At 30.5% G+C, this 24,769-nt stretch overlaps 11 protein-coding genes across 11 annotated transcripts; 7 read left to right on the plus strand and 4 right to left on the minus strand.

Annotated features, from left to right (window-relative positions):
- Positions 1–939, minus strand: GO595_004363 (CAMK family protein kinase; the record flags this gene model as incomplete). The annotated part of the gene is made up of 1 exon (XM_067917486.1): positions 1–939. One exon carries the CDS (start codon positions 937–939, stop codon positions 1–3), a length of 939 nt encoding a protein of 312 aa, XP_067775487.1.
- A 5,026-nt stretch (positions 940–5,965) lies between these two features.
- Positions 5,966–7,294, plus strand: GO595_004364 (E3 ubiquitin-protein ligase NEDD4-like; the record flags this gene model as incomplete). The annotated part of the gene is made up of 1 exon (XM_067917487.1): positions 5,966–7,294. One exon carries the CDS (start codon positions 5,966–5,968, stop codon positions 7,292–7,294), a length of 1,329 nt encoding a protein of 442 aa, XP_067775488.1.
- A 504-nt stretch (positions 7,295–7,798) lies between these two features.
- GO595_004365 (small GTP-binding protein) lies at positions 7,799–8,374 on the plus strand (the record flags this gene model as incomplete). The annotated part of the gene is made up of 1 exon (XM_067917488.1): positions 7,799–8,374. The coding sequence occupies one exon, from the start codon at positions 7,799–7,801 to the stop codon at positions 8,372–8,374; it is 576 nt and encodes a 191-aa protein (XP_067775489.1).
- A 428-nt stretch (positions 8,375–8,802) lies between these two features.
- GO595_004366 (Ras family GTPase) lies at positions 8,803–9,342 on the minus strand (the record flags this gene model as incomplete). The annotated part of the gene is made up of 1 exon (XM_067917490.1): positions 8,803–9,342. One exon carries the CDS (start codon positions 9,340–9,342, stop codon positions 8,803–8,805), a length of 540 nt encoding a protein of 179 aa, XP_067775490.1.
- Positions 9,343–11,085: 1,743 nt separating this feature from the next.
- On the plus strand, positions 11,086–12,993 carry GO595_004367 (ADPribosylglycohydrolase superfamily protein; the record flags this gene model as incomplete). The annotated part of the gene is made up of 1 exon (XM_067917491.1): positions 11,086–12,993. The coding sequence occupies one exon, from the start codon at positions 11,086–11,088 to the stop codon at positions 12,991–12,993; it is 1,908 nt and encodes a 635-aa protein (XP_067775491.1).
- A 156-nt stretch (positions 12,994–13,149) lies between these two features.
- On the plus strand, positions 13,150–13,728 carry GO595_004368 (small GTP-binding protein; the record flags this gene model as incomplete). The annotated part of the gene is made up of 1 exon (XM_067917492.1): positions 13,150–13,728. The coding sequence occupies one exon, from the start codon at positions 13,150–13,152 to the stop codon at positions 13,726–13,728; it is 579 nt and encodes a 192-aa protein (XP_067775492.1).
- Positions 13,729–14,374: 646 nt separating this feature from the next.
- Positions 14,375–15,466, plus strand: GO595_004369 (CAMK family protein kinase; the record flags this gene model as incomplete). The annotated part of the gene is made up of 1 exon (XM_067917493.1): positions 14,375–15,466. One exon carries the CDS (start codon positions 14,375–14,377, stop codon positions 15,464–15,466), a length of 1,092 nt encoding a protein of 363 aa, XP_067775493.1.
- A 410-nt stretch (positions 15,467–15,876) lies between these two features.
- Positions 15,877–16,686, minus strand: GO595_004370 (ubiquitin-conjugating enzyme E2 J1; the record flags this gene model as incomplete). The annotated part of the gene is made up of 1 exon (XM_067917494.1): positions 15,877–16,686. The coding sequence occupies one exon, from the start codon at positions 16,684–16,686 to the stop codon at positions 15,877–15,879; it is 810 nt and encodes a 269-aa protein (XP_067775494.1).
- A 1,448-nt stretch (positions 16,687–18,134) lies between these two features.
- GO595_004371 (uncharacterized protein) lies at positions 18,135–18,620 on the plus strand (the record flags this gene model as incomplete). Its single annotated transcript, XM_067917495.1, has 1 exon — positions 18,135–18,620. One exon carries the CDS (start codon positions 18,135–18,137, stop codon positions 18,618–18,620), a length of 486 nt encoding a protein of 161 aa, XP_067775495.1.
- Positions 18,621–20,310: 1,690 nt separating this feature from the next.
- On the plus strand, positions 20,311–20,838 carry GO595_004372 (cysteine protease; the record flags this gene model as incomplete). The annotated part of the gene is made up of 1 exon (XM_067917496.1): positions 20,311–20,838. The coding sequence occupies one exon, from the start codon at positions 20,311–20,313 to the stop codon at positions 20,836–20,838; it is 528 nt and encodes a 175-aa protein (XP_067775496.1).
- Positions 20,839–21,545: 707 nt separating this feature from the next.
- Positions 21,546–23,948, minus strand: GO595_004373 (Clan CA, family C19, ubiquitin hydrolase-like cysteine peptidase; the record flags this gene model as incomplete). Its single annotated transcript, XM_067917497.1, has 1 exon — positions 21,546–23,948. The coding sequence occupies one exon, from the start codon at positions 23,946–23,948 to the stop codon at positions 21,546–21,548; it is 2,403 nt and encodes an 800-aa protein (XP_067775497.1).
- Between the last annotated feature and the right edge of the window lie 821 nt (positions 23,949–24,769).

Here is a 24,769-nt window from a genome sequence, read left to right on the forward strand (position 1 = left end):
TCAAATCCCAATGGGCGAATTTTGACTTCCATTGCTTATTATTGGAAACTGTTCTAAACATCTGCTCATATGTATGTTATATTCGTTAACTAATGCTTCTGATGTTGGTCGAATATTTGGATCAGAACTTAACATTGCATTAACAAGGTTCTCAAGATGCTCTGAACAATCAGCAATGTATCCGCCTGAGCCAATTTTGATTTCCCCGTTTCGAAGTTTGGAATATCCTTGTGATCCTCCGCGTGGTGCACTCTTTCCCGTCAAAACTTCGAGTAGAACAACACCGAAACTGAAAATATCAGTTTGTGCTGTCACTGGATATATTCCTGGATATGCCAATGCTTCAGGTGAAACATATGGACCTGCTCCTTCGTCACCTTCAGTAAATGTTCCGATTTGTTTAAGAGTTCCGAAGTCTGCAAGTTTATAATGTCCAAAAGATCTTAAAATATTTCCTGGAGATATATCTAAGTGCATCATTCCACTATAATGTATTACTTTGAGAGCGGATCCAATGTCGTGAATAAGTTGCCATACTTGGCCTTCATTTAATGTTAATCCAGAGATATCTCCTTCTTCACATAATTCCATTTGGAGAAGAGCTTTTGTAGGGCTTTCTATACATGCGATGGATTTAACAAGAAATGGTGAGTCAGGAAGTTGTGCGCTTTTTAAAAATTCTTCACGAATACGTTTTTTATGTTCTGAAATTTTGATAGCATAAGCGCTATTATCTCTTTGAGAACAAGCTGTGTAAACTGCTGAGTTATTAGTACATCTTATTGGAGTTTCAGTTAGCTGTATTTCATTATTTGTACAAAGTTCGTCATATTCTTCAGGAGTGAGCAAATGGGATGATCCTGGTATTTGTGCGAATATTGGGAGTTCCTCTTCATCATCATCAAAGTCGAAGTCTGGTGTAGGGAAGCCATCAATCATCTGATTATGAAAAAAAATAAAAGATTCCCATCAAAGGTGTAAAGTATTTAAAAACGTCAAAGGGTGAATTCACCCATGAAGTGTTTTGTCTTCTAGATATGTAAAGTTTGGAATTTTCGTCTTTTTCATCTTTGAAAAAATAAACGCATGTTAACGTCTTCATGTTGGCAATTTTAACGACATACAAAAAAAAATGGCAATTTTCAATTAATAAAGATTATATTGACGGTTCTCGAAAGAATGGAACAACAACAGCAAACACAACAACAGCAAACACAACGAAATTTTATTTATTACTTCTATGAAGAATGCATACCAGGAGGTGGAACACTTTCTGATGATGCTAGATTATTTTGTCATTCTTCAATGCAAAGAATACTTTTTCAACTTCTTCAAAAATCAAGAGAAAATGCTAGGAAAAGAGAGCAAAGTTCGACATTCGTTGTCACTCGGAATGATGCAGAAGTAGCAATTTTATCCTTTTTGCCAAATGAGCAATCAGAAACAGATGACAACAGCGGTATACCGTTTAAAAAAGAGGAACGCAAGCCAACCATGGAATACATGAACAACCTGGAAAAAGTTAAAAGATTTAGAAATTCAAAGTTAGCAAATTAAATATTATTATTTTCACTATACTGTAAACTCCAAACTTTTTTTTACTCGATTTTATCCAACTATTTTTTTTTTGTTTTTTTACATTAAAAAAAAAATTTGTCATAGGAGCACCCCAAACGATAACGTTATTGAATCAAAATCGTTAACGATCAAAGTTTCTATCAATTAAATAGCTGGACAAATAAATTGAAAACATATTTGTTCTGTCAACAGAAATTGTGGATTGTTCATATTCATGGATTCATCTTTGTTGTTATTACCAGGAGCAACAATTTTCAAAAATGCAACACCAGTGGATTGCATTAGGCAATCTTTAATCTTGTTGTCAAATAGTAAAATCGACAACAATACAATTAAAAATTATATTCCAAATTTACTTCCTTTTTTGTCGGAAAAAACAGATAATATGTTTTTGGAGGAAATACTTCTAGTTTTAAGACAATGTTTCGAAAGAGATATTCCAGAAATCAAGGATTTATTAATTCAATTCATTGAAAAAGCAGAAGAATCAAAAGCTAATTTTCTTGCTGCTATTGTTTCATTGAATGCTGTTTTGAAAGTTAATAAAGATTTCGAAATCACTGGTCCAATTAAAGTATTACTTGATAAAGTTGATGATGTTTTAGCTACCCAATTCCATGCATTCAAGCTCCATAAGAAGTATCATTTTAACAACATTGAATTAACGCAAACAGAAGCACTTTCAGTAATCTTATGTATGATTCAAAACACTCCAATTACAACAGAAAGTGTATTAATTGCATGTCTTTTCTTATGGCATCTTGATGCTAGTCTTCCTTCTTCCATTGATTTCACAGAAATAATTCAAAAAGTTGATCCACAATTATTCCAAAACTTATTTAATTCACAGCCAAGAGAACGTTTTCTCTTTTTATGTTCTGATCCAAAAGTTCCATCTATTATTTGTCCATCTATTGCTGACAAATTAAATGATTTTTCAGATATCAACTTTTTCTTAAAAGTTCTTCCAATGCCACAACTTCATATTCCATTAGATGTAATTACAAACAGCATTACTAACATTAGTGATTGTTCAATTTTAACAGCAAGATTAAGACATCCGCTTTTACAAAAACTTAGTTTTTGGAATCATGTTCTAGAAATCTTAACTGAAGAACATATTGGAAATGTATCGCAATGTTTTCTTGGTAATATTACAGACGTAGCTGAATCATTATCAGAATTACTTTTAAACGTCCGACACATAACGGTCCCCATATGTCACTTTTTTGACAAAGTACTCAATTCCAGCACTGAAATCAAAACACAATTTTCTAAGTCACAACTTTTATCATATGTCTTATCTAATTTAACAGAACCACCACCATATGAATTTTGGAATTTAATTAATTCATTAGATGCCTTTCAAATCTTAGAAGATATCTTTAAAGGCAAACATCCAATTGCATTAATTGGAATGACTGAATATTTATTATCATCTAATCAAACTATAATTCTTCGTAATATACAACAACTTAAATTACCTGAATTAACAACACAAACCAAACTTAAATTATTAAAATATATTAAATCATTAGACTTTACAAAAGAGAAATTCTTTAGTAATTTACCCAAAGATGAAGAATTAGTATTATTTATAGCATATTCATTAATTTCTGTAATAAGTATTCAATATAATAAAGAAAACTCTATAATATGTAATATAAATGAAGATAATGGATTACCATTATTAATATTACAAATAATTGAACTTCAAACATTTTATAAAGATAATGAATTAATGGAATTATTTTTAGTCAATGATAAAGTTCATATGGATTTATTACAACCAAAATTAAATACTATTCATGAAACTATTGATGAATTTGATGAATTTTGTATTTGTAAATTATTTGATTTATTATTTAAATTAGAAATTTCTATTTCAAATTTAATCATTTTATTATTAACAAGTACAATATGGACATTACAACTCTTTACTTTATCCAAAGAAATTAATGAACAATTTATACGTTCGATCTGTTATTTAAATGAATTTTTACAAAACACAGAATCAAACAATCGAATTACTGTACAAATTCAATCATTCTTTAATTATATCTCTAAAGATATTTTAGAATATTTATATAATAATTCTGATTTAATTAAACCTTATTCATTAAGTTCGAAATATTTATTTAATAATAATAAAGAAGAAGAAATATTCACTGATTTCTTAAACAAGAATCTTAACATAGAATGTATCAAATTTTATGTTAAATCATTTGTAATACCACCCAAATGTAAAATTAATTCTCCATCACAAATTAAATCATTTTATACAAACTCAATTACAAAAGAGAATTGGAATGATGCGTCAATCATTGCAATATTCTTAACAGCATGTAATGAATTAGAATTAATTAATCCAACATATCAAGAAACATTACAAATATTATTAAATGTTAATGTTGATTTTAATAAGCAAATACCGAATTACATAATCGAATTAATTAAATATCAACTTAAAGATGAAAATACTCAAATGAAAGCAATCACAACATTCTTTAATGGTATACAATCATTTCCAATCATTGATCTTAAATCAATCATATTAAACTTTTCTAAATATTTCGAAGTTAAACCAGAAATATTATTAAAAGCACTTTCGACAGTATTAACACAAAACGTCGATAAACAAATACCAATTATATTACGACCAGAACCATTACCTATTGAAGACTCACCTGAAACAACATATAAATTTGTAGAATTATTAATCGATTCATTAATTGAACATAAGTCACAAAAATTATTTGTTTATTTAAGATCGATATTAATATCATATTCATTCTTATATAATAAAATACCAAACGAAAAGAAAATTAATTTGTTCGAAACAATTTATTCCGTTTTAAGTAATTTCCATGAAAAACAACAAAATTTAGATTTAATACAATCAGCTATATTACTTTTAGAAGTGATTTTAACAACTCCACAAAATACTGATGACTTCTTTTCATGGACTACTTCAAATATTGAGTCATTTAATATATCACAAATATATTTCACATTAAAAATTTATCAACAATTCTTTAATAAGTCGAATTTACTTTCTGCAATTGTATTTTCTTATTTGAACAAAAATAATACATTTAATAAAATATCAAAAACAATTTCGAAGTTATATTCAATAGATAAAGACCTTTCTCCAGAAGTTGTCTCTATTTATAATAATTTAATTCAACAAATTCTTTCATTTGCTGCTAACTTAAATGATATCGATGTAATTGATATTGAAGAATGTATGAAGATCGATAAACCATTCAATGAGTTCGTATCATTCGGCTTTTTACGCAATTCAATTTCCAATAGCTTCGTTCAAATTTCAAAGAATTCAAAGTCCTATCGTAACATGTGTAATACACTTTTATCACCATCACAAAATATTCGTATATCAATACCAGACTTTTTACAAAAGTTATATGAGATGTCTAAACCAACAGATGTAACATTATATATAAATAAAATCCCATCGAATATATCACAAGATAAATTTAAAGAATTAAACATTTATCAACAATCAATAATATTACATAAACAAATAATACGACCATCAATCACATATAAAGTAATGCGAATATTACTTAAGCAACCGAATTGGGTTAAGATTTGTTTATTACAAAACTTACCATATTTATTATTACCAGAACATTATATTAAACTTATTGAAGTTATTACAGAAATGAACAAACTTAAAGATGAAAAAATTGATTTAACAAAATCATATAAAGAGTATATAATGAATTCATATTGTCAAGATGAATATGTTAAATGTATTATTAATATAATAAATCAAAACTCATTACCAAAACAAATTATATCGAAATGTATTGATACACTTTCGACAATGTTAACATTCGAACCATCAATGAGTCATTGTATTGATTATGTTACTCCATTACTTAAAGATACATCGAATGATAATTTGTTTTTCGTATATTTAATTCTAATGGTATTAGTTAAAACAGGTACATCATCCAACAAAATCATAAATCTTTTATCAAAGGACTTCTTTATGATATTCTTACAACCAAAATGGAGAAACAATGTACAAAACATGGAACTAATTGTAAACTTAATCAACGCATTACCGAAGAAGCCATTAAAGTTCCAAACAAGAATTACACAATTTATATCATTCTTATACATGCATAAAATGTATAAATCTGCAAATAGTATAAGTTATTATTTAACGGATAAACAAAAATATAAAATGAAATTCGTAGTAGAATCAGTTTACGAATATTTACGTAAAAACTCAAACGAAAATCAAATCGATTTAGTGAACTTATGTAGAGTTTATCCTTATTTGAATATCGACAAAAAGAAATTGTTACAAAAACTTGATTACTTATTAACTAATTATTCTCCTTTGAACCTCGAAATGATTGGCGCAATAGTTAATAACTTAATGCCCGATGAAAAGTGTTTTGAAATAGATGAAAATGATAAAAACGAAACTAATCCGCCATTACCAATACATTATTCAATATACAACAAGTTCCCAGAATTTTGGAATTTGATGACAAAACATAGATTAACGTTCACTATGATGGCACGATCGTTAAGATTTTCTGCTTTCATTTCTTCCCCGTTAAGTTTCATATTTAGGTTCCCTTTAGTGTTCGATACACAATTGAAAATTAACTTTTTCAATCATTTACAAAAGAAAAAACTTGAAAAACAAGGCACTCAAAAACTCGAAATTCAAAACGCTAACGTTCTCGAGAACTCAATCAAGGAAATGTTAGTTGAAAAATCGCCAAGTGATTGGGCGGAGAACGTTACGGTGACCGTTTTGGACTCAGAAAACGATTGGTATACTGATATTGTAAAGGAATTATTCGATCCTAAAAATGGTATATTCAGATTAACACCAAACTTAAGATGTCTTGATGTTAATCCTGAACGTTGTTCAGAAGAAGATTTAATGAAATATAAATTTGCAGGTTTCTTCCTTGCTCTTTCATTAAAGCAAAACAAGAAACTGAACATAAGTTTGGCGCCTTCAATATTTAAGCATCTTTTAAGAACAAAGATGAATCTTCATGATCTTGAAATAATTGATTTAACTGTTGCAAGATCATATCAAAGAATTCTTAATGAACCAGCAGAAGGACTTGGCTTATTCTTCACAATTGGAGTTGAACGTGAAGGAAAGCCAGTTGAAATAGAATTAATTCCAAATGGTTCAAAGATCCCAGTAACCGAAGAAAACAAGAAGACATATATCGAAGAAATGCTTAAGTTCCATTTCACTAATTACGCACAGAAACAAATCGAAGCGTTCAAAGAAGGTTTCTATTCGCTGTTGAACGTTAAGGAAATTCAATTGTTTACAGCGGATGAACTTGAAATGCTTCTTTGCGGCGTTCCTAAGATAGAAGTTGAAGATTTAAGGAAGAATTGCATAATCTCATTGCCTTATTCATTAGAACATCCTGTCGTAAAGAGATTTTTCGCAATGTTGAAGAAATGGGATCAAATCACATTAGGAAAATTACTTTGGTTCATCACCGGATCTTCACAACTGCCAATTGGAGGATTCGAAACATTAAAGAAATACGGCCAAGTAATACATATCGAAAAAGGATCAAATCCAAATTCACCACCAATGTCACATACTTGTTTCTCGATTTTGGATTTGCCGGAATATCAGTCATTGGATTATATGGAACAAATGTTTTTCGTGGCATTGGATAATTGCATTTAAAAAATAAATAATTTAAAAACAAAATTTTTTTTTTTATTCGTTTTTATGAATAATGAAATGTGTTAATTGTTATTGATAATTCCAATTTAATACTCTTCGAAACAAAACTTTTTTTTGGATAAGACGATATTATACTGGATTTTGTGATGAAAATGATCGTTGTGTATTCTCAAAAAGATTTAGTGTTTTTAACTGCATTTCAGCATCTTTTTCAGTATATTTTAATCGTTTGATGAAGAGATTTATCATTTTTTTTTTAAAATTTTTTAATTTCCCAAAAAAAATTTGTTTCGAACATTTAATAAAATAAATGATCAATTACTAAATGAAATATTTTTTGAACATAAGTTACAAATTTATTGCCCAATAATTGAGAGCAATTTTTTTAACTAAAATCCGATCTTATCAAAATTGAATTTTACATCCAAAAGTGAAAACATACCCTCAGAAAAGTGATTTAAATAACCGAGCAAAGCATGTGAAAAAAATTCAAAAAGGACAAAAATGATAGAAGAGCAACCAAAATACAAAGTAATCTTACTCGGGGATACAGGCGTTGGGAAAACTTCTATTGTACGTTGTCAATCAACAGGAAAGTTTGATTTCAAAATGGCTCCAACAGTTGGGGCTTCTCATATTAAAACTACAATACCAATTGGTGATAAAAAAGTTGACTTGTTATTATGGGATACAGCTGGACAGGAACAATTTTCTTCACTTGTCCCAATGTATTCAAGAGGAGCTCATGCTTGCATTTTAGTTGCATCAATTGTTAATCCTGATTCATGTGATCATTTACTGACTTGGCTAGAAAGACTCAATTCTACAAATGCAAAAATTCCTGTTGTAGTTGCAATAAATAAATCAGATCTAAGTGAAGGTGCACCAATTACTTTCGACGAAGTCAAAGAAAAATACTCACAGTGGTTGCCGGTGTTCTTTTTTGTGTCTGCAAAAACAGGAGATTGTATACCACAATTATTTCAACAAGTCGCATTTGATGCGATGAATAATGAACAACAAAAAACTACCCCGCCTCCGTTAGAAGAAAATGATCAAAAAGATTCACGTTGTTGTTAAATTCGAATAAAAATATAGTCAATTTTATACAAAAAAAATTTTGAATGTAAATTATGTTTTAAACTCGAACTTAAAACACCACAAAAAATGTTGACATGTATCTCTAATTCCTTAAATTTTCTAAATTTTTTTATGATTTCTTTGAAGATTAAAGCTTTACGAGTGATAACGTTTTTGATGAGAACGTTTACGATAGCGCTTTTTTAATAATTTACGTGCTTTGAAAAACTGTGTTTTGTGCAAATTGAAAACTTTGTCCTAAAATATTGTCCGACCAATTTTGTTCGCAAAAAGCCCAACGTTATGTCACAAAAAATTTCAATACAACGCATTCAATTTTCTGAGCATTTCAGATGGCCGATATTTCGGTCGGGTTTCTGTCAATGAAATGGATAAAAAGGAAATTATTACTGTGTTTTGTTTATTTATCAGAAAATCATGCAGCACCCGCCTTCTCCTCCCTGCATGCGAATAACACCGCGAATCAAATCGTCAAAAAGTTCAGGTAAATTAAAACCTGTTTTGGCTGATGTTTCGTAGTACTTACATCCCATCTTGTTTGCAAAAGCTGTGCCTTCTTCTAATGAAACAACGCCATTTTTGGCTTCATCTTTGAGATCAATTTTGTTTCCTGCAAGTACGCAATGCATTTTACCTTGCTTTGCCTTTTTAACATCACCATATAAATCATTTAACTGATTAAGAGTTGGGGGTTCAATGATTGAAAAAACAAATAAAAAACCCTCTGATGGTTGCATATACCTCCAACGCATTTGCGCAAACTCTTCCTGTCCAGCTGTATCAGTTATTTCGACTTGATATGATTTTTTGCCGATCGTTACTGTTTTGGTAAGCATTTCTTCGATTGTTGGAGTGTAATCTTCTTGGAACTGTTGCCTAGCCCACTGAAGTATCAGCGATGTTTTACCAACGCCTCCACCCCCTAGGTTCATCACTCGAACTGTCATTTTGTCTTTGCGATTTGGCTGCGCACTTTTTCAATGAAAATAAACTGTTTTTGTACGATTGAATGACTTCGTTCCAACATTTTTTGCATTATGGATTTGACATTGATAGATCTCATTGAATAAATTGAATGGATCTACTGGTCCTATCATCTGGTCATGATTTCGAGATTAGGTGGATCATAATGTATTCATATTAATTAATTAGCAAGAATTTTAATTATTAAGATGTATATTCACAAAGATATGATAAGTTTTGTTTATGAATAGGTAAAAAGTGGTTTGAAATTCAATGAAGAATAGTCACTATTGAAAAAGATTAATGATTTATTGAAAGTTGTGTTGTTTATAGTATTTTTGACAGGGAAGGATTATGTCGGACTTTTAAGATTATTCTTTGTTTAATATGATAATATTACCTATAATGCATATTATTATAGACGAATATTAATCAAACAAAATGAGAAATAAGTATTTCATTTCAAATGAAAATTTAAATTTTATTGATAATTTAAAACACAATAATCACGAAAATTGTCTTAAGCTAATACATAAAAACAATAAATTATTTTTATGGTATTTCTTCTCATAAAGACTGGATTAAAAACCATATCCATACACATGGTTATTTTTATGATTTCAAAATACATTTATTTAAAGTTTCATAATTTCATATTTATAAATCCTCGTTCCTAATCTCTTTGTTCCACAAAAAGGAATTGACCAAAAAGCAGAAAATTGCTTTCATTAAATTATTCTTATTGAAACAATTTAGTTCTTTGGTCACTGTTTCACCATCTTCGTCAATTCCAATGCATAAGCGAGTGTCTGTTCCATAGTTAGCTTTAGAATAAACTGATTTGATTGTATCAAATTTAAAATATTGAGTGTTCTTATTACTAATGAGCTTAATTCCATTGGAATCCTCAAGGAACTTTAACGAAGTTTTACCTATGCCTAAAAATGCTGCAATTGTTTCGCAATCGAAATCACATGATAATTGCTTTGTACTTTGTGAAATTTTGTTTGTAAGGATTTCTTCGCCTTTTTTAATAGAATGGTGGAGCTGAATTATATCATTTCTATTTAATGTTTGAATGTATAACTTAACAGAATTGGTTGCCGAAGAAGTAATGATAAAAATAGAATTTTGTATACCGGTATCGATGAAACCTGCAGAAAAAGAAGAAATGTCAAGTGGAAGCAAAAAATTAGATGGATCGCCAACTCTTTTTGTGATTTCCATCCAAAACCCATTAACAATAATCCAATAGTTCTCCCATTTTGGAGATCCAGATGCTAAAGCAACTTTACCATAACACATATAGTGATTTTCTTCCATTTTTTGGAAAAATCACCGAATTAATAAATCTTTGAAAAATGTCAATTGAATAAATGAACGATAATTTTGCTTTTAAAGAATAAAAAAATTAATCTGAATATATTTTGATAAATTGTGCTTACAAAGATATTATTTATTTATATTATAGATACCCATTCTATTATTATCATAATTTATTAAAAAATGAAATTTTTATTAAATCTCATTTCATGACTTTATGACAATATTTATCTTCTAATATTCATATCTTTAAATTTACCATACATTTGTTACACGGAAGAATATTCTTTTGTGATATTTCGAAATAGGAATTTGGATAGAGAAGAAGAATCAAATTTTTTGGAAATGAATGCTTTACATCAACAATTTTTCGGTTTTACTTCGTATACAAAAATTATTCTCAAATGGGTGCTGATTCTTCTTCTGCCGGAAGCAAGATATCTTATGCATACTTAGATGAAATTCCAAGCAATTGGAAAGAAGAAGCCAATATTGCGGGTTCTATAGATTTTTTATCATCAACAATATCAAACACTCTGACTGTTGATCGCTTCAAGAAACTAACATTGTTTAGAGCTGCTAGATGTGACAAACTACTTCAAATTGATTTAGTTGATTTACCAAATCTTATTGCTGCAGATTTTTCATTATCATCAAACTTGAAAACAATTAACATAAACAAATGTCCCAAGATACGTGCTCTTGATGTTTCTTTTTGTTTTGAACTTTTGTCCATTAATGGTTTATGTAAAAATCTTGAATATCTCTCATGCCCAAACACTAAACTTACACAAATTCCAGAAATGCCATCTCTTTTATACTTTGATTGCTCTTTTTCGGAAAATTTAAACATTGATCCAAGAAAGTTTCCAAATCTTGAGCTTTTATCTGTTGGCACGTATCAAGGAACGGAATTTTCCTTATCACAAATTACCAGTTTCAAATCACTTAGAATCTTTGAAGCAAATCATAATGAAATCATTTTGGATTCAATTTCAAAAGGAACAAACGTTCAATTTTTAAATTTCACATCTTGTTTGGTTCGTGGGGACATGGAACTACTCAAAAACTTTTGTTGCATTGGTTGTAATAACATTCAACCTTTGTTCCCAGCCGACATTAAACCGTTTAATTACCCATCGGCGCAGTCACTTTTGTATGGCCCATGGGGTGTCCCAGATGTCGATCAAAAACCTCCACTTTTATCTGAAAGTCCAACGTTTGATCCCCCACAAAACATTAATGACAATGAAGTTAGAATTGGTATTTATGGAGCAATATTAGGCTCTGCAGTCATGGACATGATTGGTCTCGGTACTGAATTTGTGTCAAGTGATCTTGCAAAATTATACTTAATTAATCCGTTTTCAATTACTTGGACACATCCAAGAGTTACAATGCATACTGGTAGCTTTGTAAGGGGAACTTCTACAGATGATACATCTCAAAATATTTTAATTATGAGATCATTGTTCCAAGCAAATAAAAGTGGTGCTGAAAATTTTGTTGAAGATGGTGTTACTAAATTCAAAGCCGGACTTGTGAAAGTTGATCTTCATGATTTTGCTGAAAGATTAATTGATTGGAAAAATAATGGTCATTCAGAACGTAAACATGGAGGAGGTCTTGGAATGGGCAAAACAGTTAAATCCGTTTTATCGTCTGACAACTTCCTTGACAACCCAATCGAGGCTTCAAAGAAAGTTTGGGAAGAAAGCGGGAAAAGGGTTGCATCAAATGGGGCCGTTATGAGAACCGCCGCCGTGGGGTGCCTCGCTTTTTGGGATGAGGCGACCGTTATATCTGTTGCCAAGTTGATGGCAAAAGTGACGCACTATGACCCGAGGTGTGTTTTCTCTGCTGTCTGTATTTCTTTGCTAGTTGCTCGAACTTTGCAAGTAAGAGCAGGCTTAAAGGAGTCTGTTGATATCGAAAAGACAATCAACGATTCAATTGCAAATGTTGAAGGTGCAGATGAGTTTAGGGAAGAAATCCTTGATTACTCATCCAAAGATAAAATACAGGACTTAGACCTCGGTAATGCAGCGAATATGGGATATACAATGAAAACATTTGGAGCCGCAATTTGGGCATTGATACATGCGCAAAGTTTCCAAGACGGACTCATACAGATCGTAAGAGAAGGAGGCGACGCGGATACGAATGGAGCAGCTGCGGGTGCTCTTCTTGGCGCTAAATTCGGAGTTTATGCAATTCCAAAGACATTCTTCAATCAGATGTTTGACTTTTCTTGGCTCAATCGCGAAATAGTTTCGTTCATATCTCTGATGGGTCGTTTCTTATCCATCTAATTACCAAATAAACCATTTCCTTGACTTTATTTTGAAGTTTGAATTGAATTTATAAATTAAGGAACGTTTTCATTCAATAATTGTAAACTTTATCATAATTTCAATATGTCAGAATAAAACAGTTTTGCCAAATCGATAATTTTAACGTTTCTTAAAATGGAATGTCAAGACAGTATTTCAGTAAAAGTGGTTTTTGTTGGTGCACCAGGTGTTGGTAAAACATGTATCATCAAAAGGTACATAAGCGGTGAATTTGATGAAAATACAAGACCATCAATTGAAGCAAGTTATTTGGTCAAAAAAGTTAATCTTCAAAATCAAGATTATAAAATCAATGTATGGGACACTGCTGGCCAGGAAAAATATAAGAGCTTAGCACCTATGTATTATCGTGGTGCATTTGCGTCATTTATCGTATACGATGTTTCTAATACTTCGTCTCTCACAGAAGCAGAAAGTTGGATTAAAGAGCTATTGATGAATGTTCCGCAAACATTGCTAATTTTGTGTGCAAATAAGATTGATCTTAATAATAGAATTATCAACGAAGAAGGTATAAAACTAGCAAATGACTACAATATAAAATATGTTGAAACGAGTGCTCGCGAAGGAATTGGTATAGATCAAGCATTCGAAATTGTTTATTCAAACATATTAGCAGGAACAAATATTGAAAAATTCGAAGTACTACAGAAATTTGATTCTAATGAAAGTTCATTTTGTTCATGCCTTTAAAGAAGAAGATAAATTTTTTCTCTTTTATAAATACTTATTTTTTGTTCTATAAAATCTATTTTAAAAAAGCTTTTCATTCTCATGTATGTTTTAAAAAAATACGATATGTAATGATTAATTTATAAATAAGTCTATTTGTTATTGAAAATGATCAATTTTACATATACCTAAAATTTATTATATTTCTATTTTCTGATGAGACGAATGTAATTTCATACGTTTTGTTTTATATATATATATATATATATAGATTTCATCTAAAAATATTCTTATTTCATGGTCAAACTTTACATCACTCCATCGTGAAAAGTGCCATGTTGTTGTAAATTAAACCTCCATCGATATAGCTTTTTCAAAGGTCGGTAACCTCTTCTCAATCTCAAGAATGCAAACAGACGAAAACATTATTGGAGACTATGTATTATTCGAAATAATTGGGAGGGGAAGCTTTGCCACAGTTTGGCTTGGTTCCCATCGAAAAACTGGTTGTCCAATTGCGATAAAAAAAATTAATAAAAGAGATTTGGATCAAAATACAACCTTACAATCAGTTCAACGAGAAATAATGATTCTAAAAATGACAGACCACCTATTTATTTCGAAATTATTTGAAGTGATTGAAAATGAAGAATCTATCTTTATTTTTATGGAATATGCAGAAGAAGGTACATTACTTGAATACGTTAATACAAATGGACCAATGAAAGAAAACCGAGCCAAAGAAGTTTTTCTTGAACTTATTTTAGCTCTTGATTATCTTCATAATCAAAAGCGTATTATCCACCGTGATTTAAAGGCCGAGAACATTCTTCTTGACCGCAATTTTAACATTCGTATTATTGATTTTGGCCTTTCCAATATCATCAATCAAAATTCTCCACTTACGACCGTCTGTGGATCTCCCTCCTATGTAGCACCTGAGATGTTATTAGATCAACCGTACACCGAAAAGTCTGATATATGGAGTGCAGGTGTTTTACTATTTGCCATTGTTGCATCTTTTTTACCATATGAAGATTCCAGTATCCCCAAACTTATCAACAAGATTCTTCATGACGAGCCCAACTTTCCCACACATTTTTCGAGTGATTTAAAAGATCTTTTACAAAATATGTTAACCAAAGATCCCAACAAACGTATCACTCTTAAAGGCATTATGCAACACCCATGGATGACGCGTGATTCTACCGGGTACCCGATCACGTACAACTTCTCCTTCATCCAGCGCTACCAATACCATAACGATCCCAACACCATCGTTCTGAACGATAGCGTCGTTGAGCAAATGACGAATCTTCAGTATGACTGTAGTAATCTCGAGCGTATGCTACGTAATCGCGAAGTTAATCCCATCACGATTGCGTATAACATATTGCTACGTGATGAAATGACTAACGAAATGGAAGGACTTAAATATGAACTAATAACTCGAATAAAGGTTAAATCTTTGCCGCAGTTGAGCTACGCGAAAAGTCACGCATTCGTTACAAATGGTAACCAAATGGAACAATGCACAAGACCACGTGTCGCGAGCGCTTGCGAAAGTAGTAAAAAAGTAGAAATACTAGTGCCAAGAGTCATCAGATTGGACGCAAGAAAGCCGCGTTCAGACTCTTTGCCAATAATTAATAGAGTGCCCTCGAGAAGTAGCTTGCAGCTGATGAATGTGGTGGTGCCAAAGTTGCAAAATATGAAAAATAAGGCAAAAATTAGATCGCTAAGATCGGATGTGTTTTGAAATGATTTTTAATAAAAATAGTGTTTTTGTGTGAAAATGAGTTAAATTAAGCAAATGCTTTTGAAATAAGTGATCATGAGTCAGATGCTGCATTATGAGTGGTAATGGAATATGTACATGTTCGTTCCAATAAAATTCGTTAACTCTATCATATGATTAGTCGTATATTGTTACATGTCAATATGTGCTTTGATTATAATAAATTTTATTTTTATCTTTGAGTCATCTATTTATATTTTATCATCTGAGAGAAGGAATAATAATAATAATATAAACGTTTTGTACATTAGATTTTATAAAAATCTTTTATCATTATAATTACCAAATAAGCAATAATGAAGCATAGAATGAAACATTTATACAACCAAATAATGTTTTAATGAAGTTAAATTTCTACATTTTGAAAATTTTTACTCAAAAATTTTAACGAAGCCAAATACGGAGTTTGTAATAAGGAAAATCAGCATGGCAAACAAAATCAAAATAGGTATGTCCAAAAGAGGAATAAACGATGGCTTCTTTGCAAGTGGAACTGGCTTTAATTGGTCAAAGTTATAATGTTCAAATCCATCGTCGACTTTTTTCTCATCGATTTGATCTTCTTCTTCCACCTTTGGTATTGGGTGTTCATCGTCTGTATCTGGCTTTTCCTCTTGCTCTACTTCATGTTTTTCTTCTTCGATATTTTCTGTCTCTTTATTTGATTCATTTGGTATCTCAGAATTTGTTTCTGATGTTGGGAAATCGTCGGGTTCTATCGAGAGATTGCATTGATGGCAATGCCAATTTCGACTGTCTATAGCTAAAGCTCTTCTTTCTTGTGGAGATGTATCAATTGCTCCAACAGCACCTTCGCCTTTGGTTGGCATAAATGCAATAATTGACGTAAGAGCTGTACGGACATCCCAAGATGGATTCCATGTGTCAGGATGAAATGAAGTTATTGATAAACAAATTTTTTTGTTTGTTTCAAAACGTCCATTTGGTGTTAAAAAATAAATATCAGGTGGTTTGTATGGGTACTGTTGTGGGAAAATGATTTTTCCATGATAAATACCGCCTTGAAATGGTGTATCTGGTGGGCCTTTAATTGTGAAATGCCAAATAAAAATATCTTCATCTAATGGAGCAGCTACAAAACTACTCTCGGGATTCTTCTGAAGACGTTGATATTCCCCCATTAATCTTTTAACAGCAGGGCTTGAAGAGTTCAAAGACATCTATGTGGAAACCGCGTGACCAAATAACGCACAGAAATTTGTTTGACCAAAAAAGCATTTGTTTCACTGGCTAAAACATGTGTTTAGGATATTATCTTTTTATTAAATGATACCTGTTAATGATTTTCTATGGAATTTTTAAAAATGGATATAATTTTTTTCATAATTAATGAATTTAAGTGTTGTTAATGTTTTCATTTTAACAAGGTGTTAAATCGTTTAATGCCTAAAATATGTTCGTTCTAGGGTTTTAGAGGTCGATTGAGAAAATTATTTAAAAATGTTCATTTTATGAAATGTCGGAAGACATTTTTTATTTAAAAAAAGATCACAAATAAAATTTTACATTACTTAATATAACAAAAATAAGCAAGAATGAGAAATTTATAATGAGAATCAAAATTCCAATTTCTTAATAATTTATCGTATATAACCGTTAGCATGAAGGGTAAATTTACCCTCTCCAAATGTCTCAAATCAATTCCATCTCATGTATTGCAATACTTGGCCCAGATGAAAGCTTACTTTTTATCCACAAAACCGTTGGAGATCCCAGTGATTTAGAACTAGATGGAATTGTTTACTGTTCATTGGAATATTTTCCACAAAATAAGCCAGGCAGATCGGGACTCGGAAGAAGCGAAAAATTTTCCATTATATATGATAACAATAAATATATGGTATATGGATACAGAGCACCGCTTTCATATAAGATAATAATTGTGATTCCACATGTCCAAAATCCAAACGAAAACTTCTTGAAGAATGTTTGCGAAATAACCAAAGACGTTCTTTTTGACTCGATGTTAGACCCATTTTATTCACCATTTTCACCAACAAATTCAACAATGAAAAACAATCTGATTAAAAGCATTTCAAACCTGACTCATCAGTAGTAATTTACTCTTACAAAATAATTTTTTGGGATTTTTCTCGAACATCTTATTTGCTCCAAATCGAATGGAGATGTTAATAAATTATCTTTTTGATAAATGTTATGAAGGAGCAATTAGAAAGAATTTGATACAGTGATGTACTATGTCTGTCTTAAAATTTATTTTTTATGAACTAAAGTAATTATGCTGATTATAATACAGTTTATATTTCTTGATTTTTAAAATCTACACGTAGAAGCCTTGGCTATGGGTTCTGTGTATTGTCATTTTAAGGTATCATATTTACATTTTTCATTTCAAATTTTCCAAAATCTTTTAAGTTAACTTTTGCCACTTATAATAAAAATGTCATAATAAATTGAATGAGATGTAAAAATAATTAAAACCAATAAATCGCATTCTCTCTTAATTTATTTGGAACAAAACCATAGGATAATGATAAGTAAATAAAATATATATTTAATATTTAATAATTTTTGTTAATATTCTCATATAAACGCATAAATTAAAAAAAACATTTCTTTCTATTTCACATAACATTTCATTATTACAATGAAAATTCCAATTGCATCACCTCTCTTCGGATTTGAAGAATGGGATTTCGAAGAAACTGATACAATTGCAATCATTAAAAAAACATTGGGTGAAATTCTTGAGGGCAATCCATCTGATTATTTGTTAATTTTTGGTGGAAAAATTTTGGATGAAGAAACGGAACTTAAGGAACTTGACTTTAAAAAGACACCATTTATTTATATCTATATTCCTCATGAAGAAGAAGAAGAGGATAACGATGAATTTACATTACCAAACGAATTAGGGCAACTTCCTGAAATTATGATACTTCAAAGGCTTATTAGCAATGGGTTTCCAATTCCTGGACCAGACTATTTTCTCGACAATCGTGACAATGTCATCGGTTTTATCAATAATGTTGTTAACACTATCCAGCAAATTGCACCAGAATTGGAAAGGTTTGTAACAGACCCAGAAATTCTCGCAAGATTTTTGCAACTCGTGATTGCGATACCACGTTAATGGTAATCATAATAAAAAATAGCTCCTCTTTTTGTTTTATTAAAAAAGGAAAAAATCAGCAGTCCTTTATGGAAACATATATTTTCTCAATGGGTCCATCGGAAGAAATATTTTTTGTACAAAATTCCAATTTTACATAACTTATAAATTTAAGTTGTTAAGTTTATTCTAATTAGTAAGTGAGCTTAAACAAACACATATATCTTGTGAAAAATCGGAGTTCAATCGTAAAACATTTTTGTTTACTCTAATAATATGGATATGCTTTTTGACACAACGTACTATATTATGCATTTCACATTATAATGTAAACTATAGAAAATAGTTTTTGTTCAAAAAAGGAGGCCCTTTAGGGGTCCGACCAGATATGTATTGAAAGTGTTTTTGAAAAAACACAAAATATAATATCTCGAAAATATCATAATATATTTTTACACAATTCAAAATAAATGTCGAAACAAAATAATTCATTTGTATGGCAAAAGAAAATTGATATTTATTTTTCGTTATCTGATTCAATCGATTAGGAAAATATTTACAAATAATATTTAACGTATTTCGGTATGTCTTTTTTTGTATAATTTATTTGTCTTCTCGTTCTTCCTCATCACTGATCATTTTATTTTGGATGAAAAAAATGGTTGACAGGGAATTCAGAAGTCATTCAAATGATTGAATATTCGAAGAAAAAATAAGCAAAAAATATCTTTTGCACTCAATATTCAATCGTCATGATATGAAAACATTCAAAATATCTTAATATATAATATATTCAAACATAATAAAACGATGTTTTTAAATGTTACATATCGAATGTTATCTACTCATATTATATTTAAACTTTTTATTGAGGAAATATTCGTCACACATCATTAACGTTTTTTGACACACCACATTTTTTGTTAACAGAAATCTCAAATGATTCCGGGATATTATTATGCCCTGGGCAAAAAAAATATCTCAAATTAGCAACATTATTTTGCATCATTTTGATATATTTAAAAATTAATTCAAGTACTATTGTACTTCGGGGATACTTGTATGAAAATATTATTAAAATTTGAAATATTAAAAAACAATTTGAGTATAATATATATTTAGAGTCATATTAAAAATTGTTATTTACTATTGAAACTAATAAAGCAGAAAACGAAACACTTATTTATCTCGGGAAAAAATGTTTGGAACCTAATAAGTATAAAACTTTATCATATTTAGAAAAGGAAGGTCTGAAAATTGAGGCCATTATTGAAGATGTTGCTTTAAATGGCAATACTTTTTGATGAAATATGTCGAAAATATAAAAATTCCAAATGCAATTTTAACATATTCAGTTAAATCAGGAAATGTAGAAATAGTAAAATTACTTTAAGATAAAGAATTGATGTTAATGAAAAAACTATTCATTTGAATAATTTGGAATATGTTTTAATAATTTAAAATATGTTTTAATATTTTGAAACAGCACTTCATATAGCGAAATTACTTACAGATAAAAAAAAGCGGTTGACACTTTTTAAAAAAGTGCGATACAACTTTTTGCACAAATTGTAAAAATGGCAAATGATCATTTTTTAACACCAACCGCTTTATCATAAAAAGTGGACAGTTTTGAATATTTAAATGTTCGACCATTTTTTGTTTATCAATTGTATTGAAAATCTGGGGAAAATGTGGTCACTTCATTTTTATGTTTGGTTTATTTGGTGATCCATTCTTTGGCTACAATCCTTATGGCTCATATGGATTTGCTCGCAATGCCTACAGAATGTTAGACATGCTTAATGATATGATGGAAAATGATTCATCTGATGAAGAAGAACCAGAAGAACAACAAAAAGGCAAGAAGACACAAAAGAAATCACAACCACAAAAGGCTTCAACATCGTACAATAAGTATAGTCAAATCAAGAAGTCATATTATGATGGTGGAAATGTAATTGAAGAATTAAGAGAGAAAACTTGCGATGGAACATCTGGTTCTGTTAAAGAAACAACAACAAGGAGAATTGGTAATAAATGGTGCACAATCGAAGAAGAAACCAATAAAAATGGTGAAAAGACAACACGCGAAAAATGGCACAACGTACCAGAGAACGAAGTAGACAAGTTCAAAGCCAAGTGGGAAAAGCACAAGGGCAGCTTCGGATTCGAGCACTTACATGCACTCCCAGCTCCAAAGGAAGAGGAAAAAGAAGAAAAGAAAGAAAAGAAATAAGGAATAAAGTAAAGTAAACAATTGATTTAAATTTGTTTTTTATAATTCAAAAATACTCGAATTTTGTTTGGTTTACATCAAAAAAGTAAGAAAGTTTAAACAAAATCAGATCATCAATCAGGAGAAACCGTCCAGAGAGGTTACACAAAACGAAAGCACTGACACATCTTCAAGATATTGTTTTGAAATATCAAATTATTAAAATAAACTTTAAATAAAAAAGATTAAATGTCATTCTCATTTATGTTAATTCCTTTTTGTTCAAGAAGTAATTTCACTATTTTTATGTGACCTTTTTCAGATGCCCAAATAAGTGCTGTTTTAAATAATTTAAATAATTTCCAAATATTATTTTGAAATATCAAATTATTAAAATAAATATTAAATAAATTTTTTATAAAAAATAATCAGAACACTTTCCAAAGACATATATTATCCTATCATCGTCCTAAAAGATTTGCAATGTCACCAATTCATTTCCAGTTTAATATCCAATTACAAGTAATACTAGTTTATCAGGATAGAATCTGCATAAGACTATTTTTTTCTCCCAGAGATTAGCGGTAAACTTTCTAAGCCAACGTATGCATTGGAAGAAAAGAGATTTATCAATAATCAAATCAAACGACATGTCACAGGAAACATTAATTAAGGAAAAGCAGCGCATTAAACGTATCCGAAAACAAATAGTTAAACATTTATTACATTTATTTTTCCACTTTTTTATAAAACAGTATGTACGCGTGTTGGTTTCCCGGTTTGTTTCCGCTCACTTCGGAAACATTTGAGTCGTTGAAGCACAGCCACTTCTGCTTGCTCTCCAAGAATGCGTCGGCGATGTAGTGTCCTCCACTCAGTTGTCCGAAGTGTTCCACGACTCCGTACAGTTTGTAATTTGACCCTTTGTCTGGTCCAATTACAAAATCCTTCAGATCGATCAAATCTGGAAATTCAATCACAGTATTATTTTTCTTGAATCCGTATTGTGTTGACCTAAATCGCTTAAACTGGATGACAAGAATTTGTGGTAGTGACCATATGTCTGTTTTTTTAGATGCACATACATATTCTTTACAATGTGGACATTGCCACTTGTTCATTTCATCCAATGTCGTCACTTGTGAGAAACATTCTACACATTCTTTTAATGTTGGATTACTTTTTTTTGTTTGTCTAAAAGAAATTGTTTCAATTGGTATTTCTAAACGTCCCCAGTTGAAGTTAACGTCTTCTCCGACTTTTTGATTTAAAAGTGCTATGACGTTGTTTGGAGCAAACCTCTTATCGTGCCTCGACCTTTCGAATGGTTTATTTCGTTTATGCTTTGTTGGGTTTTTGACCGTAATTTCGAATTTTTCTTTGCTTTTGAATGGGACGATAGACTTCATAATGGACTTAACGTTCTTTGTTAATTCAACTTTTTCATCGCTCCACAAAAAGTCGAATCGTTCGCAAATTGCTTTTTGTAACTCTTCATTAGAAGGGTCTTCATTTGGAATCTCGAATATAAACGCATCAATAACTTTGGTGACTGTTCTAAATATTGATTTTGAATTATATCCTAAAACAGCAATCGAATATAATGCATCTTCTTTTTCGGGAATCTCAAAAACATAAAGTTGAGATGACCGAGGAAAACAAGGTCCCCGTGTTAATAAGAAAGTGTCTTGTTGACGAACACAATATGCAATTGTAAGTTTCCTTCCAATTGCTTTTTCAAGATTTTTTCTAAACGGTTCCTCCATTAGCGGCTCGACGATAGGCAATTTGACTGCTTTACGCGGCTCAAGAGGATTAAATGGAACAAAAATAAATTCTGGCGAATCAATAATTTCACTTGGGACTGGGAGTTGCAATGACAAATATGGATCAAAGGCATTAGTTGTTTTCCCACAGTTTGGACATAACATTGATGATCTAAGTTGACCATGAAAAAGATCAACAATAATACTGTCTTCTCGCTTTTTATGACGCTCCCATGCTTCTCTGGCGACTTCAGAATCATTTGTACCATCACCTTCGATTGATTTAATTGGAGGTTTATCTTTGGATCGATTAAGATCTTCATGGATAAAACTAAGAACTGTAAGAAGAAGCTCGTGAGAGTCTTGTTGCGAGTATCCAGAAAACTGAGGAGCATTAGCTTGAAGGACACGAAAAATTTCATGTGGAGAAATAACACTATATTTACCACTCCAACAATCATTAACCAAAGAAGCAAAACGACAACTAAACACACCTTTAGCGCCAAGTTTGCTAGTAGTGCAAATATCCTTTTTCCAATCTGTATTTTGGAAATAATCACAAAGTAAAGTAGTATGCACAAGACATTGAAGGCTTGAATTAAAAAAGCATGTGTTGCCAAGGTTCTTAAAGCCTGAAGTACCTGGCACACATTGCTTTTCTACATTTGACGCGATTTGAGGCGAAAACGAAGAATACGTTTGTCGGGATACGTTAAGGGCCGATGGGGCTGAGAAAGGAATTTGTTGTGATCTAGAGGGCGATTGAGGAAGAGACGGATTAGAAATACAATCAAGAAGAACAATCTTCCCACTTGTGATGGCATGTTGAGCAAGAACTTTAGATTCATCATATCTATCATATTTTTTTCCTTTTTCATACTCGTAAAGTCCATATTCACTAGGATTAAGACCTTTTTTGGTGCATACATCTTCTTTAAATAATGAAATTTTACGGTAACGAGACGTTTGAATTGGAATTATTTCTTTATGAAATATGACTTTGACTGTAATCAAACTGACAATGGGTACACACTCTTTTCGAGTGGGGTTGTATTCAACGTCTACTGAATGCTCTGGACCACCACCATACCATTCATAAAATTTATCCCAAATTTCTTTTGAAACTACTTTGAAATCAAAACCTTCCATCAAAGATTTTTTAATGGAACCATTTTCTAAAATATTTGTGTTATCAATTGGAGGACATTTTCCTTTTGGTTCATTATTTGTAAATCCAACTGAGTCTTTCCATTGCCGAAACCACAGCAAAGATAAAACATATGCTTTCTCACCAAGTTCATATTTTTGGTTTGATAATAAGTTCTTAATGATGTTTTTCTGTTCTTGGGCGGTGGGAAGGTTCATATGAAATACGATCATTTTGCATTCAAATAAAAAGCCGTTCACCATTCAAAAATTTGTCTTTCAGAAATTGCGATGTAAACAATATTTCAACAGAATTGATCAATTCTCTCCTATCGAATAATAAACGGTCGTTTAAAAAAGATCAAATTGAATTTCTCTTTTTTATTTTTGAAATAATAAATGCATATTATAGTTTGAAATAACAAGAAAAAGTTGTTCAATTTAGAACTATTTCTATTATTTTTGCACTATAGAATCGACACAATGATTAGCTATAGGGTATATTCACGAATATTATCTATTTTTAAACTTTAGAAAAATAATATGTTTAAAATCTTCTAACAAATTCATTACTTTCATTAAAACCTGCTGTAATTAGATCTTCGCTAGCATTGTACATTTGAAACTGCTGAAAACTTATTCATTGTTTATCAAATTGTTGACTTTTTCAGCTTCTTCTGTGTTTATGCTGATTGTTCGTTTATCTTGTGATATTTAATACATTGTATTACATTGTTGTATAAGATGTCATAATATTCCCCTCATGAAAAGCAGTAAAGTGGGATACATCGAACAGTATACGTGAAGTAGTAATTCTAATATTTTTATTATATTTGGTATATTTGAATACAATCTATCATGTAATATTAAAGTTTTATGAAATAGTGTTCATATACAATTTTTCATTATATGACATTAATTATTCCATTTGTTAAAAAAAAATTGGACGATGAGATAGAAATTGATTAATATATTCTGCGTATATAGGTTTAACCGAATTTCTTTGATATGATTTCGAGAAATTTTCATTCCAAAGCAAC

Source organism: Histomonas meleagridis, assembly GCF_020186115.1.
Source record: "Histomonas meleagridis strain 2922-C6/04-10x chromosome Unknown contig_26, whole genome shotgun sequence".
NCBI lineage: Eukaryota > Parabasalia > Tritrichomonadida > Dientamoebidae > Histomonas > Histomonas meleagridis.